The 17,551-nt window shown below is 32.6% G+C and overlaps 1 protein-coding gene across 1 annotated transcript; it reads left to right on the forward strand.

Moving 5' to 3' along the window:
* The first annotated feature begins 2,230 nt into the window (after positions 1 to 2,230).
* LOC129917746 (uncharacterized) lies at positions 2,231 to 17,346 on the forward strand. Its single transcript, XM_055997838.1, has 3 exons — positions 2,231 to 2,422; positions 16,052 to 16,456; positions 16,516 to 17,346. The coding sequence occupies exons 1-3, from the start codon at positions 2,413 to 2,415 to the stop codon at positions 17,004 to 17,006; spliced, it is 906 nt and encodes a 301-aa protein (XP_055853813.1). The 5' UTR covers positions 2,231 to 2,412; the 3' UTR covers positions 17,007 to 17,346.
* The last annotated feature ends 205 nt before the right edge of the window (positions 17,347 to 17,551 follow it).

A 17,551-nucleotide genomic window follows, 5' to 3' on the forward strand; every position in this document is an offset into this window, starting at 1 on the left:
GTTTCCAATTTCCGTCCAAAGGGAAATTTCTATGTTGGCACATTTATATTGAATTGTCGAGCATGCAATCTTAAAAATATTTGAAATAAGATTTCTCCTAAGAATCATTTAGATTTTTTTGTTTTATAAAAATTCAAGATATTGCATACATTTAGGATTTTAAAAACTATAAAATGGAAATTTAAAACAGTAAGATCCCTAATTTGTTAAACATTTTTTAATACTTAGATTTTCAGCTATGTGGTATTTGCTCCGAAGACAAAGTAGCCTTGTGATTTGAATTATCTAAAAAAAGGTTAAGGGCAATGAGTCAAAATATTAAATGAAAATGTTTGCAATGGAAGAACATTTTAAGTTAAAAAAAAGAAGTATTGAAGAAATGTGGATTATTTGAGGGAATAGAGCTATCTTTGTAGTTTCAACTTAAATTAAAAAAAGAGATAATTATGTAATTCTGAATTTATGTTTATTAATAAATTATTTATATTTTCATAAAGGACATGAGGAGCCAAAGACATTACTGCTTATAGTTTGTTTAAAAATTTAATTTACTTAAACCTCATCTGATGTACAAGTATTGCCCAGGGTCGGATTGGGGCATAGAGGCCCGGGTGGCAAAGTGATAAAAGGGGCCACCGCGCCACAGCTCCACGCAAACAAAAAAAAAGTTAGCTACAATATTACTACATATGTATTATTTTTTTTTTGCTAAAATCGAGTTTTGCTAGATTCGAGTCTATTACTAAGGGCCCCTGAGTTTTAGACTTATAGACAAAAGAATTAATTAAAATAATCCTGTATTAATTTAAAAAAAAAAAGATTTATGAGACTTGTTCTTTAATTTTAAAAACTTTTTTTTTATTTCCAAAAGTTCTGAATTTTAGTTCAGATTGTTTGCATGCATTCAGAAATTCAGAGTTTTTTTTTTTGAAACTGGAAACATTCGCTCTCATTTTCCTTATGAATATAATTGGTGAAAAAAAAACATGTTGCAGACATCCAAAAGAATACCCTTTTATTTATTTCGGGGCCCCTGTGTGGAAAAGCTCACAAAAGATCGCCTATGATTTTGGAATAAAAATAATTTAAGTTTGTATTTGGAATTTAAAAAACCCATTTATTTGTACAGGGGACCAATAATGCTAGGTACAAGCAAGACCCGAGGACAAGTACGGTACGCGAAAAACCCTTTAATTTGTATCCTGTTTCTGTTGATTCAAGTCTTTAAGAAAGATATCTGAGGTGAAAATTAGGAAACTGAGTGCACATTATAGGTATCTGTTTGTTTCGTTGTTTATTATTTACATCATGTTTCTTCCCTAAATACAATCTTGCGTGGGGCCCTGACAATTCTATTCAAAAAGAAAATTTTCATACCCCAAAGCCCCAAAAATGTATTAACAAAAAAAATTTTAAAAAAAGTTACGCATACGCCACAGTGACCGAATAATTTTAAACTTTGTAGAACTAGCAAGTTCATGCTTTTATTGTAAAATTTCCTGGAATATAACAGCTTTTTCAAAAGAAAAAGTAAACAATGATGAAACTATGCCATTTAATTTCTTATATAACAGAATTTTAGGTAGGTATATTTAATAGAATTGAAAAAACAAAAATTAAAAATGGTTCTTTTTTTTTGTAATTTATAAGTCATAAACACATTTTCATTCATTTTTTAAATTGATTATTTTTTGAGAAAAATAAAGGAAACAAAATAAATTTTTAAAACGCGTTAGACACGCGTGTAAAAAATTTTAACTATGAAATATTAACGATTTGCGTTAAATGTAAGGATTATATAAGTTGTTTTCATAGAGAGTTTAATAAGTTTTTTTCTTTATTTTTGTTCTTAATTAACAGTAGTTAAAGTTTAAAATTTAAAAACCTTCACTTTAAGAACAAATATGCTAGCCAATTTAATATGTAATTATAATCACCAAGAAAGTATCCATCGATAGTTTCTTACGTGTAACATAAATAAAAAAAAATCAATAAAACAATCCCATTTTTTATCAAAACTGTACATACACTTTGACAGTTATATACGTAACGTAACGCAATTTCTAATAATTCAAATGCTCGTTCATGCGCAAGATCCAAAAGCACCTGTTTTTAAACAAAAATAGAATATGATGACATCAACATCAGCGTCCCCATGGATAAATGAGAGGCATGAGACACACTCACACATTCTGTCAAACTATTTCGTTGACATGACAAAGCTTTCTAGCATTTTTTCCACATCAAAGCTAAACAACACACCGGTTAGACTTTGATTTTGATTCAACTACAAAATCAGTATCTGCAGCAATTTCATAGCGTTAACGTGTGTCTCGCTTACAAAAAAAGGAATAAAATTCTCTAATTTATTATTTTTTCAACCAAGTGTTTTTAATAAAAAAATAAATCAAAATGCCACTCGGTAAGTAGAGTTTAATAAAATAAAATTAAAAATAAATGATTATAAATGCTTTTATACAAGTTAACTTAATGTCAATACTTTGTTAAATAAAAAAATTATAATTGCTGTCAAAAAGTGTGTTGAAATTATTTGGACTAATTCCAACAAAAATAAAAGAAAAAGCAAAAAAAAAATACTACAAATTCTTTTTTTAAAGTTTTTCGTGTGTAGAAATTTAAGGTGTGGCTTTTTTTATTTCCAATCAACAATAATAAAATTGTTGTCAATGCATTTTACATTATTTTCCGTTACGCTTTTTTAAAATCGCAGTTTTTTTCTAACACGTCATTGAATTTGAATGTAAAAGAATCAAAGTATAAATCCGTTTGAAATGAACGATGACATAATCCAAAAACAACAAATAAAAGAATTATTATACAGAAGCGAAATAAAAGAAAATTGTTATTGTAATTTTTCTTGATTTATCACCCTAATAATATTTTTCGTATGTTTGAATTCTTTGCATTTAAAGTTGTTTTATACGGATACCTCATAAATTCTTCTCCACTTTATACTTTCTATGATTTTCGAATTAATTCTATAGCATCGGAAAGAGGGGTCAAATTTTATATGTATGTAAATTATATCTCGAAATTTTGAGTTGCTTTGAAAAAGATGGCAATTTAACAAATAATTCTGTTGAAGTGGAAATTGAGGATTGGTGCTTTTGTGGATTGTTGTTTGTTTAAAACAAAACATGCCGGTAGAATGTGGTTTTGTTGTTGTTTTAATCTACTTGTCTCTTCTTTTTACTCTTCTTCTTCTTCTTCTTCTTCTTCTTCTTCTGCAGCTTTTTTGGTTCGCATAGTTTTCTTTTTTTTGTTATTGAGGTTGAATCAGGGACGTGTTGTCAAAACAAATTAGCTACTATGGAATTTTTTTTTGATGAAAACTAAAAAAAAAAAAAAAACATTCGAGATGGCTTTCATGAATCATTAAATAGATTGTTATTAAATAAACAAAATAAATTAAATCAGGCCATGAGAACGAGAATTAAGGAATAGAATTCTCATCCCGTACCAGAATATTGAAACTAGACAAACAAGAATGCTGAAAAGCTAGTAACTTTTCAAAATTTTGTCTTAAATGAACTACCTTTAACAATTTTACTCAAAATATTTTGTACCTATTTTTCTATAGGTAGATTTATTTTTTTTTTTTTTTCAATTTCAAACTTTGTCCCAAAAATCTGTAAAGATTTTCGGTTAAAACAAAATAAGCTTTAAACAAATTATCCATTCGCTTTTGACCGTAGTAAGGTTTTATAACCTGGAATGTTTTCAGCTAAGTTCTGAGGTTTATTTTTTGTACTGTTATCAGTATGAAAATCAAAACTTACAGTGGTCGAAAATGCCTTACGCTCTTTCATAGGCGTTGATATTAATATTGTTTTCCTGTGAAAAAATTTAAAGCATATGTGCCAACTATTATCAAGTATTTTAATCTGCGCTTTTTTTCTAAACAAATTACAAGATAAACTTTAAAAACTAAAAAGGTAACCGATTTTTTCTTCTTAAGAATAGCGCTGGTCAGTCAGAAATTATCATCATTATTATACTTCTTTGAATGAGCATCATGAAGTCTCGACGTCTTTATTTTAGGTTTAGAAAAAGAAAATAATCCGACAAATACAATTGTCGACTTTTTGCACCGCGATAACACCAGTGTAAAAAGTTGCATTAACTTGAAGAACCAAAACAGTTTATCTTCAAATCCGGCTTTTTGATCTTTATTTCTTTACTCAAGTTTGCATATTATCTATGCAACGTTCATAATATCTTCTTTTTAAACACCATAAATGAAAATTCTTTGCCGCCAGGTACAAAGGGGTTAAGTCATAAATGATAGTTTGTCAGAAAATGCTATTAAAGTAGATCTAATGTGAATGAATATCGCTGAATTTTTGAACATTGATCCTCTTATTTTTATAGAAAAGAATTTGTGTTTTTGATACCAAATAAAAGAGAAAAAAAAAGCTTACTCAAAAAAACTTTAAGCATACCTTTTGAGCAATTTGCATGAGTTGGTCTTTATTTCAAACGAATTTTTGTGAATGCTCGAAAACATTTTTTCCATTTTAACTGTTGGTAGTTTAGTAGTTTTCTTAAGCGACATAAGTTTATAATTTCTAAAATGTCATGGAAATTCAAAATATAAATCTACTTATGATGACTCATGTATAATAATAGTAAAATAGATAAGCTAAGGTTGAGACCAAATAATTTCATAATATTTTGTCAATCAAAGTGTGAAAATCGCAAATTGTAAAAATGACTCACACTAACAACACACAAAATGCATACAAAAAAAAAAGTGTTATAAAAGTATCTTTCAATTGTGTTATGTCGTTACTAGAAGACATCGAGTTGGATTCATTCCAAGTTATAAGAATTAATTTTTTTCCCGGAATTATTTAAATGTCTGCCATAATTAAAGGTAGAAAATCGTTTCTATTTCTATTGGAAATGAAAAACCTATCACATTTGTATAAGTTTATAATAAATTCATTCAAGTCTCAATTTCTTATGACCACATTTTCTTTGCATATACCTACTTTATATTGTTGTTTTCAATGTTTGTGTTTTGTACCTCTTCTATCTTTTCAATACCAAATGAAATTTTCTATCAAATTAAATCGTAATTTATCGTCTTCATTACCATATTTTTTTTTTTGTCAAGACATACCAACAAATTTTCCTATATTTTCTAAATTTTGAATACAATCAAAAACAAAACTATCAAATTTTTTTTTTTTGACATGATTATCTTAAATTTTTTTCTCAATTGAAGTCATTCACACCGGAAAAAAGTATGATAATAGGATTTGTTTGTTTAGAAATTAGTATAAGTAAACACTTATGAATGTACTTTATTTTAAAATAGATATATTGCCATATGATGAAATATTTTCGCACCTCAACTTCTGATAATATTTTATTTATTATTTTTATTTATTGCACACGTGCAATATTGATTCGAGTTGCACGATTAGCTGATAAAGAAAACCTATATAGAAAAGATTTTAAATTAGCATGTTTTTACATAGGTACCTAACACATTTTTACACAATTAATTAATAATTTTTTATAAACAAGCAATAAGTAAAATTGTTATGTAAATAACAACAACTACCCAATAACAATAAGAATCGTTATGGTTGAATGATCCTAGCGCTTTATAGAAGATTTTTAACTTTGAAGGTCAATTTGTTCATTACGAATCTTGTTATAAGCTTGTATTTTTATATATTCACCAGAGTTGTTATATACCAGAGTTGTTACATACCAGAGTTGTTAAATAATATTTTATTTAGTTATCACCAAACCAAAAATTAAAGAGTGGACTTCGAGTTTCAGTCAAATAACTTGCAACAGATCAAGCGTCTAGTCATCAGACTTCATTTAATTATACATAGTTCATGAACTTAAAGTAAGAAGTTTGAAGACACATCAAATATTCGCTTTTTCTTACAAGTGAAAAATTACACTGGTCAACAAGGTTTTTGCCACAAGAACCAAAATATACTTTTCTATAGATTTTTGATGTGCTGAACTCGATCCGCAATCAGAAAAATTCTATTAGCCTTCGTTTTTGAAATAGTACCGTTATAAAATAAAAAAAAAAAGGTTTTTTTATAACGGTTTTATTTCAAGAATGGATGCTAATAGAATTTTTCTGATTGTGGATTCGAGTTCAGCAACTAAAAAACCTATAGAAAAATATATTTTGGTTTTTGTGGCAAAAATTCTGTGACTAGTGGCTTATTAACTGAAACTTTAAATATCTCGAGCAATAAAAGAGATATTAGAAAAATTTAAACAGTTTTTGAAAGAAGATTATCTGTCACCGTTACAAATTTGTTTATAATAAATTACCTCACATCAAAGAATAGCCTCGAAAACGGCGAAAATGTGTGCCCTTAATATTAATATTTAGGTTAAGATTTTCAAATTCCACTTTTCCATACAAAAAAACATGCACAAAAATCTATTGCCTCCTCTGATTTTTTTGATTCACCAACTAAGTGCCAACTATCTGAAAAAATTTTAGCATTAAACCACAAAACTTAACTCCAAATTCCAAACGAAACGATATTTAACCAAATTTTGCTATTAGAGTTCAGTGTAAATAAACTGTAAATACTTTTATCAAATTATAACCTCAAAATAATTTTTGAAAAAGGAGTTGAGTTGAGCTGTTAAAAACTTTTAATCAGCACGTTTTGAAAAACAACATATCTAAATTTCATCAAATCTGATTGGAACCACTTTTCCTATAATAAAAGTCCCAGGTTTGTTTCCAGTTAAAAGCAAAACAAAAATATCATAACAACACTGTGCATTGAACCAAACACGAGATGACATCACACTCGCAAATACAAAAAAAGAGTGACGTAGAAATATATATTACTTCATTACAAAAAAAAAAAAAATTCAAATCAATGGAAATAAATGATTACCTCAGAAACAAGAAAATACCATTCTTAGCTTTTAGCAGTAAGGTCAAAAATAATAATTACAATCAATCATTCGAAGGTTATAGGCCAACTTTTGCAGACCGAAAAAGTGATAAACTATGACTCATAGCTTTGAAAGAACACTCATTTGTATTGTAAAAATTGTACAAATAGGTAATGGTCAAAAGAAACTGCAATATTTTGATTTTAGAAAGAGGTGTCCGTGTCATAGTCATACTTTAGTTTAGACATTTATTATAATGATGACGATATTCTTAAACATTTAACTTGAAAACAATCGAATTTCATAGAAAAGATTTAGAGGACGTAGAATCGGAATATATTAAATCACAGATAGTTGTTGGAGGTGATGTCATATTTTTTTTTTTCAATTTGTTGTACCTACATGATTATGATTATATTTTTAACAACTTGTTGTTCTGTACCTACGATGTTGTTGTTTTTATTTATGTATCTATGTAAATATTTTTATTGTAGAACTTCTGTTAAATAGTTAAGTCGGTCAGGGCAAAGAGGTGCTAATTTATAGTTGGGCTAAATAAAAGTAATTATACATAAACATGATGAAGGTAAGAAGAAGCTACAAATCGTGAAACTTAATTTTGTTGTTCCTCAGTGGAATTTTTTCTATGAGTGGAATTTTATAGAATTACTGAATAAATTTGCATTTTTAGGTTTGTATTATTTTGGTAATAGCTTCTATTATAAGTATAAAGTAAAACCCGTTAAATGAAAGGTGGGTTAATGTAATGCAATAGATATACATGCTACATTTACTACTACCAAGTAAGTGGTAATGATTCATTCATAATAATAAATTAATCAGATTTATTTTCACATAACCAAGTAATCACTTCCTGCCAGGTGGGCAGTTTAACTTGGGTTAGAATAGAATATAGAAGCTATTAATAACAGCCGGTGCTGGTGTAAATGGCCGGGTTCAACGCACCATCTGAATTTAAGTTCAGATTTTTTTTGACGTTGAACGCAAAAAACATCTGAATTTCAGATGACATTAACGAAGAATCTATTTTTTTTTTCTTTACTTGGATTGACTTTAAAAAAAGAACATTTATTTTCCTAGGATAATAAAAATAGTTCCAGTGATTGTAAAAAAAAGTTATTTATTAATATTTTCGCTGAGATCACTTCAGTATTTGTAAAAATTATTTTGTTGGGTTCATAAAAACCCTTTCTGTTATCCACATGCATGTTTAATTTTGCTTTGGTCCCCAACTTCATTAAGTTTTTTTATTTCCTCATTTATTTTCATTATTCCATTTCTGCACATAAACATGCGGAAAAAGAACACAAAATTATATAAATTACATATACATTGTAATATCATATCAACAATTATATATATACATTGTAATATAATATCCACAATTAACAATAATCTTCTTCTTCCTTTTTCTCGGCGCTGCACATAGGGGTATTTACCAATTTTAGGCGGACAAAATTATTTTTCCGGTTTATCTTCATCACTAAGGTATTTAGTACTGGAATAAAGTGTTTTAAGTGTTGATTTCAACAAAAACATTTTTCTTCCTAAACCACTTTTTGATCAAACAAAAAAGTGTCAAGAATGGATCCCAATGGTTTGTTAAAACGCTTATAAATGGAGTTCTATTAATGGTATCGCCAAGATAAAGGTCTTAAAATTTAGGAAAAATCATTAGGATTCAGGTTCTGTAATTCAAAAAGTTGAATCTTTAAAAAAACTTAAAATATGGATACTTAATACAAGGTAACCATTTTTCAAAACCTAAAACCTTTAAGAAGGGCAAATGTGTCGAAGTTGCACTTAGTTGCACCTATTTTTTACAGATTCAATTAAATAAAAGTTTAACCTTTAGAAAACATAAAATTTTATCACACAATAATGTGAAATTGTATAACTTATCTCCTTACTAACACAGAAATTTACTTTTTTTACGATTAATTTATATTAAGATTCAACATATCACTTTTTTATTTATAAAGTAATACAACATTTAGATACAACATCTAGTAGACAGTTTCGTATCTCCTTATCAATATTCCATAAAAACTTTTTTCTAAATCCACTTAAAAAAAAAAGTACTTACTTAAGCACAGACGGAAAATTACAAAAAAAAATTAATTTAATCTTTGGGCTGAAAACTTTGAACTCTAGACCGCTGCTGTTAGTCACCTGAAGTGATAATCAATTTTAAAACTATAAGAAAATGCTAAGCAAGTTATCTACTTTTAGCAGGATGTTGATTTTTTACGTTTGGATCAGTTTAAAATTTCGTGTTTTGTCCGCCTAAATTGACTAAATACCCCTATGTGCGCTGTTATGATCTCGATGTCGAGGGGATCATAACCTTCCCACGTTACTGCTTCACACTAGTGATCCGCCTGTGGGGTTCGCCGGGTTGACCTCAGAAATCGGCGGCAAGCCTCCCGGTTTTGTATTGTTCCGTTTCTGAATGCTGGTGTTTTTGCATTTGCTTGTACCAGGAGTTTTTAGGCCTACCTTTCTTTTTATTTCGTGTTGGAACGTTATATGATATTGCTTTTTTGACGGGGTTCTCAGGATCTCTCCTTTGAACATGGCAATACCAACTGAGTCGGTCGTGTTCAATTTTTTGGGAGATGGTATTTTTAACATGAAGGCTTCCTCGGATCTTTGTAGGTACTTCTAATTCTATCAAGCTTTGTTACTCCTGCTGTCATGCGAAGCATCTTCATCTCAGCTGCCGTTAACTTACTCTCATGCTTTTTGTACATTGTCCAACATTGTGAACCGTATGTGAGTGCTGGACGCACAACTGCGGTGTAGAGCCTTCCTTTCAGCTTAGGGGGCATTTTTCGATCACAGAAGATAGCAGAATTTTCCCGCCACTTCATCCACCCTACGCTTACGCGATGATTGATATCGTCATCACAAGTACCTTCGTTATTTATCATAGACCCCAGATATTTAAACTTTTCACACTTGGGAAGCACTACACCATTCAAATAAATGTCAGGAATAGGCCTGTGTGGATCAGAAAATGGGCAGCATAGGTATTCTGTCTTTTTCGCGCTACCTTCTAGAACATCCACCCATACATCAAGTGCTCGTTGCAGGGATATCGGGTCTTCACTTATGATGGCTCCATCGTCAGCAAAGAATAACTGATGCACTTTTGGGTCCGTCACTTTGCCTTCGAGCAGGTAATCAAGAACGGTAATAAAGAGCAGAGGACTCAAGACGCTTCCCTGGTGTACACCTACTGTGATTTCGAATTCTTCGGTGACTCCAGCTGCACATCTTACTTTAGTAACTGCTCCATCATACATGTCCATAATTATCCGCACATAGGTTTCCGGAACTCCTCGTTGTCTGAGGGCCACCCATATCAGATCTCGTGGTTGTCGATCGAATGCTTTTTCAAAATCAACCAATACCACATGCAAATCCTCCAAAGAATCTCGATGTTTTTCCATAATGATTCTGATACTCTGGATTGCATCTGTGGTTGATTTACCCGCAACAAACCCGCACTGGTCATCAGATAGCCTTATTATTTTTCGCAGTCGGCTACCCAAGACTCGCTCAACGATCTTCATGGTGTGTGACATCAGCTTAATCGAACGGTAATTATCACAGCTTCGAGTATCACCCTTCCCTTTGTATATTGGAAGAAGATAACTTTCCCTCCATTGATTAGGCATTCGATCACCTCGTATAAGCTTGGAAACAAGAACCATGAGCCATTTAGACCCGATGTCTCCCATCTTTTTCCAAAACTCTGAGGGTATTTCGTCTGGCCCAACAGCTTTTCCCTTTTTGGAGTATTTTACAGCCTCACTAACTTCTTCGACTGTGACATCGGATACTTCGCTTAAGTTAGGTGAAGCTATTGGAAAGTGTAGCCTTGGAAATTGTTCATTTAGAAGTTCGTCACAATACTGTCGCCACCTGTGGAGGATTTCTTCGTTTTCCACAAGTAGTTGGCCTTGAGCATTGTTAATAAACTTTGGCGAACAGATCTCCTGAGCATTTCTTCTTCTTTGAGCGGCTATTTTGAAGATGGTTGCGCCCTTATTCACGTTTTGTCGTAGCTCTTGAATAGCACCAGCAGTCGGGGAAGAAATTTCATCTAGCTCCCGATACAGGTCTTCCGTATTCTTGGCTTGAATTTGGGCACATATCTTCTTCGCTTCTTTCTTGCAGTTTCTGTATTCCACTTCTAGGCGTGACTTTTGCTCTGTATTATTAGAGGGGCACTTCGACCAAGCTTTGAAAGCCATTTTCTTTTTACTTACAACTACTTTAGCTTCATCATTCCACCACCATGTTTCTTTGCCTTGTTGGTTGTGTCCTTTTGAAACCCCTAACAGTGTTTTGGCTTTTTCTATGCAAGTTCGCTGTAGGAGGTCCCACATACTTTGTGCTGTACTCTCTTCATTTCGAAATATGTATATTGGTGTTGTTATACAGATAGTTTTGCATATTCGAAATAAAAGCTTCGCCTTTTTCCTTATCCAGATTATACCATTTGATCTTCCCAAAAGTCTTTGTCTTTTTGTTGTCGTTCACTGTCTCCATAAAAAATTCTGTCAGTAGGAGACGGTGTTGGTGGGCGATCGCTTCTCCCAGTATCACTTTACAATCCTTGACCCGAGGTTTCATGAAACTAGATACCAAATGGTAATCAATCTGAGTCTCATTTCCACCACTGCTGTAAGTGACCAGGTGTCGGCTTTGTTTGATGAACATGGTATTAAGTACGATAAGACCATATGTTTTGCACGAGCTCAGGATGTCTTCACCAGGAGAGTTCCTGATGCCGTATCCGAGGCCTCCATGGCAATCTTCATAGTCTTCGTTTGTTTTCCCGACATGTCCATTTAAATCTCCGCCCACGAACAAAAACTCTTCCTTTGGGATGTCCTTAAGTAGGTTGTGAAAATCTAGCCAAAATACATCTTTTTCCACCTGCTCACATCCAATTTGGGGAGCATATGCAGTGACAATATTCCACAACTTTCCTTTAATCACCAATTTAAGGGACATCAAACGGTCACTGGATTTCGAAATGGACAAAATGCTGCCTAAGAGGTCTTTTGCAAGGATGATTCCGATTCCGTTCTTACCCTTTTCCGTTCCATAGTAGAACATCTTGTAATTTTTTGTCCTTGTATCCAAGAAACGGGCCCTATTTCCAGTGTTACGCCATTTAGTTTCTTGGACACACAAGATGTCTACTCGCCTTCTTATCATCATCTCTTCCAGCTCGAAGCTTCGACCTGTCATACTCCCAACGTTCCAACTCGCAACTCTCAGATTTTGTATAATCTGTGGCATTACTTTGCTAGCCCCCGGAATCCGCCTAGCTCTGACCCGAGCATTGCTACTCGGTCCAGGATCAGTACCATTAGTAATGGTAGTGCCTGGCGGGGTAGTGTCATTTCTTTGGACGAGTACTTCCATAATGCTTCAGTTCACAAAATCTTGCGAAACGTTGTTGTTGTTTTGTTTCGGCGCGTGCATACTCCAGTTTTGTATTTGATCTCTCTTTAACAGCACCGGTGATCTCCAGTCGTGCCAACCCAGGGACTGACATGCACACTTTTGGGAAAGTTTACAGGTGTTAAGTGTCGCTAGGTTCACCTTGGTGTTTGTGACCTAGATAAATTTGCTCCTTTAGTCGCCTTTTACGACAAGCGGGGAGGCGCTGCAGGAATATTCTAACCCGTCCCTGCACAGGGTCAACAATTAACAATAATACCGCAACAAATGTCCAAACACAAAAGAAATATAAACAAATCCATTTATATCTTGTACACTGAGCCAAAAAACAACGTAAAATCAATCTAAACCACTTTGAATCAATGGAAAATCACTACATTTTTAGCCTAAAGTGGAAAATGATTGAATCAAAGTAGCACACTTTAATTCAAAGTTGTTCACATATTAAATCAAAGTTGTTCACACATTAAATCAAAGTTGTTCACACATTAAAAAAATAAAAAAAGTAAAACTGGCATCCGCTGGGGATCGAACCTGCTATACCTGGGTTGACAAGCTTGTGCTTTACCACTGTGCCATCTCACTTATAAAAATTGATGTGACAAACTGTAAGTTAAGCATAGGACGACTTTTTAGAAAATTAATGAATATATTTTTCACCATTGATTCAATGTAGAACGGATTAAAAATTACTATGCGTTTTTTCTCTGGGTGTATTAAAATCACAAAGTTCAATTTTGGTGTGTAAGATATTTGGTACGTTTACCAGCTTTACCAACACAAACGCACCCATCTAAATTTTCAGATAAAAATTTACACCAGAAAATCGTAACTAAATGTCCAAAAACGTAACTAAATGACACCTAACTTTTTATGACATCTGACCAATCAGAGCCTCTGAAAATTCAGATCTTAAGTTCAGGTGGCCTGGGTTGAACGCGGGGAATGTTGGTACCTACCAATTTGAATTTCGATACAACAGTAATAGTGATGTGACATAAGAGGTCCGTTCCACACTCAGTTTGCAACTGCCGAATTTAGTAATATTTGGTTATTTTTGGTCAGAGTCTGTTCCCAACTTCAAAAATTGTGTAGAAGAGAGCGCTCATGAGAGAGTAAAAAATTTCCCCACCCTGACAAATTTAGCCCAAAGAATTTCTTCCGGCAGAAATATGAGTTCTGTCAAATGAAATGTTGACGTATGTCAAACAAATAAACAAAAGAAGAAAACAAATCAAATTGTGGCGATTTTTAAATAGAATCGCGTTTGCGTGTTTTTTTGCATTAAAAAAGTGTTAATGTTTATCGAATTAAGCAGAAAATATGAAATTGTGTTGAATAATGGTGTTCAACTTGTTCCAGACTTTTTAACAGTCTTTCGTAGTTTTATTTCCTTCTGAGAGAATTCTCTCCCAACTCTCATTAACTAGACAGACTGCCGAATTTAGTGCACAAAAAGTCTGGAACAGACCTAAGGTTTAATTTTCGTGTTTTCTCACACGACACTTTGAGAAACTTACATAACACCTAATGTTAAGTTATTCTTTCCCTAAAGTATAGAAGGTTGATTCTTTCAGATGGTTTAAAAATAAAATTACGAAGCAATGCAATAAAATCCGAGAAAGGAGGCTTTTGAATCGTCGGAACCACTCACGACAAGTCGGTTCGGATAGAGCATAATTGTTGTTAGCTTCCACCAACGAAAGATGACTTTCTATGGTGTTTTCTTTAAATTGCACTCCACCAAAAATTACAACGAATGAAAAAACAAAACAAATTAATAAGAAAATAGTTCAGTTTATGTTGTTTTTTACTATCAAACTTATTAACTTATTATGTATTTGTTTACATGCAATTAGTGCGGCCTCTTTAATGATCTGTAAAGAATTTTGGTTGTCTTTTGTATAAATAAAATTAAAATAAAAATGTTTAAAAAACAGGACAGTTTTTCGATGTCCTACTGCAGAAGTAAAAAGTTTGGGTTTCTTGATCCGCGTAATGTATGAAAGGAAAAATGTTTTCTATGTAAATTTGAATTTTCTCGGATAATTCTGAACCCAGTTACCCAGTAGTCTCGTAGATTTTTTAGAGCATGACCGTGAGTCAAATTCTGGTTATTCTAATTTTTTTTGCATTGTTTTTTTTATATGGCATTATACCCAATGAACATCCTGAGTTTTTTAACGCAATATTGTCAAAAATACAAAAAAAAAAAACGAATTTTAGCCCTTAACCCTCCCTTATCAAACATATTTGTTCGTTAATTTGAACTTCACCATTTTGGTATTTGATGACTGATCCTCTTGAAAGAAACTACACGTTCTACTTACTTTTCCTTAAGAAGTACTTAAAAGATTGCCGCAAGAGTATTTCTTGTTTGACAAAAAAAAATGCGAAAAAAAATTAGGCATCAATCCTTTTGATTTCTTATATTAATTAACAATTTGAACGCTAATGCAGATACAGAATTCTATGACTTTAAGTAAGCTTATGATGTTCATTGGGCAATAACTATAGACTTCTGTACCAAAAATCAGAACTATTGGATTTGACGCACAGCCTGGTGTATCACTAATCTAACTATACTCGAGCAATGTTTGCAAATATTTCCTCATGTATCGACAACACGTACGGATGCTGTTCGATTTCTTATCGAACCAGTAGATTATTTAAATTCGTTCCCCAAAACAACAAATATTCAACTCACCCATACATAGGTACCTACTATTAAGTGCATCGTAAAAATCACATATAGTTACTCATTTATTTTGATAATAAAGTTGTTTAATTTGCATTTTCACAATATTTTTTTTTTAATTATCGGGTCTTATAATTTGCATTATAATATGTATCTCAATTAATATTTTTTTGACATTGATTTGGAACTGAACTGGTTAGAAAGTTCAATTACTTTAAAACTTTACAACCTATCTGCTGATGAGCATTCCATAAATTCCTAATTTTTTGGTAGGTACAACTTTCGACTTTCCTAAAATTTTGAATATGATTCATAAAACAACTATACGATGCACTCTACTGTGACTGTGTATTCATCGCCAACGCTAACATGTTATTTCTCTCAGACAGCTCGTAAGCTAGTTCGGTTTGGTCATATAATTAAACGCAATTAGAATTGCTATGGGATCCTATCTCACAATTGTTTTCGAAATTATGACTAATTTCTTTGAAGTAGATATTTAATTCTACTCTATTACGCGACGACAAAATCTGTACGTGCTTTAGTAATTTTTGTGTGCTCTTAGATCATAAGCTTTTAAAAGGCATCTTATTTCATAGTAAGTGTGGGTTCATCAACGAGAATGACAACCTTTATAGTTAGTTAACATTCCATCATTTATTTTTAGAAGGCTACAATATCAAAATGAAGAATTATTACAACTCATGTCATTAGTATCATCATTACTTCATAGATTCACAAGGCTAACGACATTTTATACGCTTTAAAGCTCTGCGAAAGCTTCGTTCTCGCGGAATTGTTTGGGATTGTTTTATGATGCGGATTTCAGATGTTTGGCAATAGTTTTGAATATTTTTATTTCTAAAATTTAATAACCAAAAAACGAAGTGATACTATTTTTCTTTATCTTTTTTTCCCATCTTCCAGAAGTCAACACTCCAGACAAGTTGGAATACATTTTCTACCCAGCCACAAGTGGTTGCTTCACCTTCAAGGTTCGTTCAGCAAGTGATGCCCATTTGGCTCTTACATCTGGCCCACATGAATCTGATCCAATGTTCGAGATTTTCTTGGGTGGCTGGTCCAACTCAAAATCGGTCATTCGTAAGAACCGTACAAAGCCCGACGTTGTCGAAGTGAACACACCTGCAATCTTGAATGCTGGCGAATTCCGTGGTTTCTGGATCCGTTGGTACGATAATGTGATCACTGTTGGAAAGGAGGGAGAGGCTGCTGCTTTCATGTCATGGGAAGAACCTGGAATGGCCCCAGTTAACTATGTAGGCATTTGCACAGGATGGGGTGCTACTGGTACTTGGTTGATTGATGAAGGTAAATTATTTTTTTAGAGACTTTCAAAAAACTCGAAATTTATGAGCTTAATTTTACAGATCAATGTTCAGCTGTACCTTCAGCTCCTCCAGTAATGGGATTCGCAAACCCCACTGGCAGCGGTCCCGGATGTTGGGTACCAGCTGCTGATGGTGCAGTTCCACCAGGCGCCATCGAAGGAGGTTTCGATGGCTCCGAGCAATTGTACATTGCCCGTGCCGTCCATGAAGGAGCTCTCATTCCTGGAAAACTCCATCCATCACATGGTGTTACCTACGTTGCATGGGGAGGTGGTGAACATGGACACAATGAATACGAAGTATTGTGTGCCTGCGGTGGCCAATGGGTGCCCGTTTCCGGTAGCAACATCCCACCAAATGCTCTTCCAGCTGGTGAAAGTGAAACCGGTGAACCATTGTTCATTGGACGTTGCAACCACAATGGAGCTATTGTTGTTGGCAAGGTGCAACCCTCTCATGGTACATGTTACATTCCTTATGGTGGAGAGGAACTGGCCTACACTGACTACGAATTGTTTGTCCAGAACTAAGATAGTAAAAAACTAAATTATAAAAAAAGGAAAAATAGAATATAGCACGCAGTAAATTATTAAAGTTAAAACTAAAAACATGCAAAACAGTTGGCCAAGCATTTTTGCCAAAATTTATAACATCTTATAGTGGCTTCATCAAAGCAAATAGAATCTCATGTAGTGCCTTCTTTGATATTAGTATAATATAAAACGTGTTCATTTGGAGAACACAGATTCTTCTACATGCAGCTTTGTTTATTTTATTGTTAATGAATCTCAGATTTTTTAATTACATACATTTAATCATATTTTATTTTTGCAAATTGTTAAATAAAAAACCTAAAGATGTTATAAAACATTTTCTAAGTTGTTTGCGTTTATTTATTAAATAGTTGAAAAAACTTAGATGCCATAAAAAATATTGGAAATCGAATAGTTAAGCTCGGCCCAATACCAATTTGGTCAAAAAATATTGGCTTAAGAATGTAAGAAAGAAAAAAAAAATTTGAGGTGGAAATATTTCAGGAACAAGAACTCCGAAAAAATCTTTGTTTTTAATTATA

This window comes from Episyrphus balteatus, chromosome 4 (assembly GCF_945859705.1).
Source record: "Episyrphus balteatus chromosome 4, idEpiBalt1.1, whole genome shotgun sequence".
Taxonomy (NCBI): Eukaryota; Metazoa; Arthropoda; class Insecta; order Diptera; family Syrphidae; genus Episyrphus; species Episyrphus balteatus.

Bases quoted from the DNA above. Each gene is read 5' to 3' on its own strand.
- LOC129917746 (XM_055997838.1), top strand. The intron at 16,457-16,515 runs GTAAATTATTTT...TTAATTTTACAG, and splicing joins TACTTGGTTGATTGATGAAG to ATCAATGTTCAGCTGTACCT.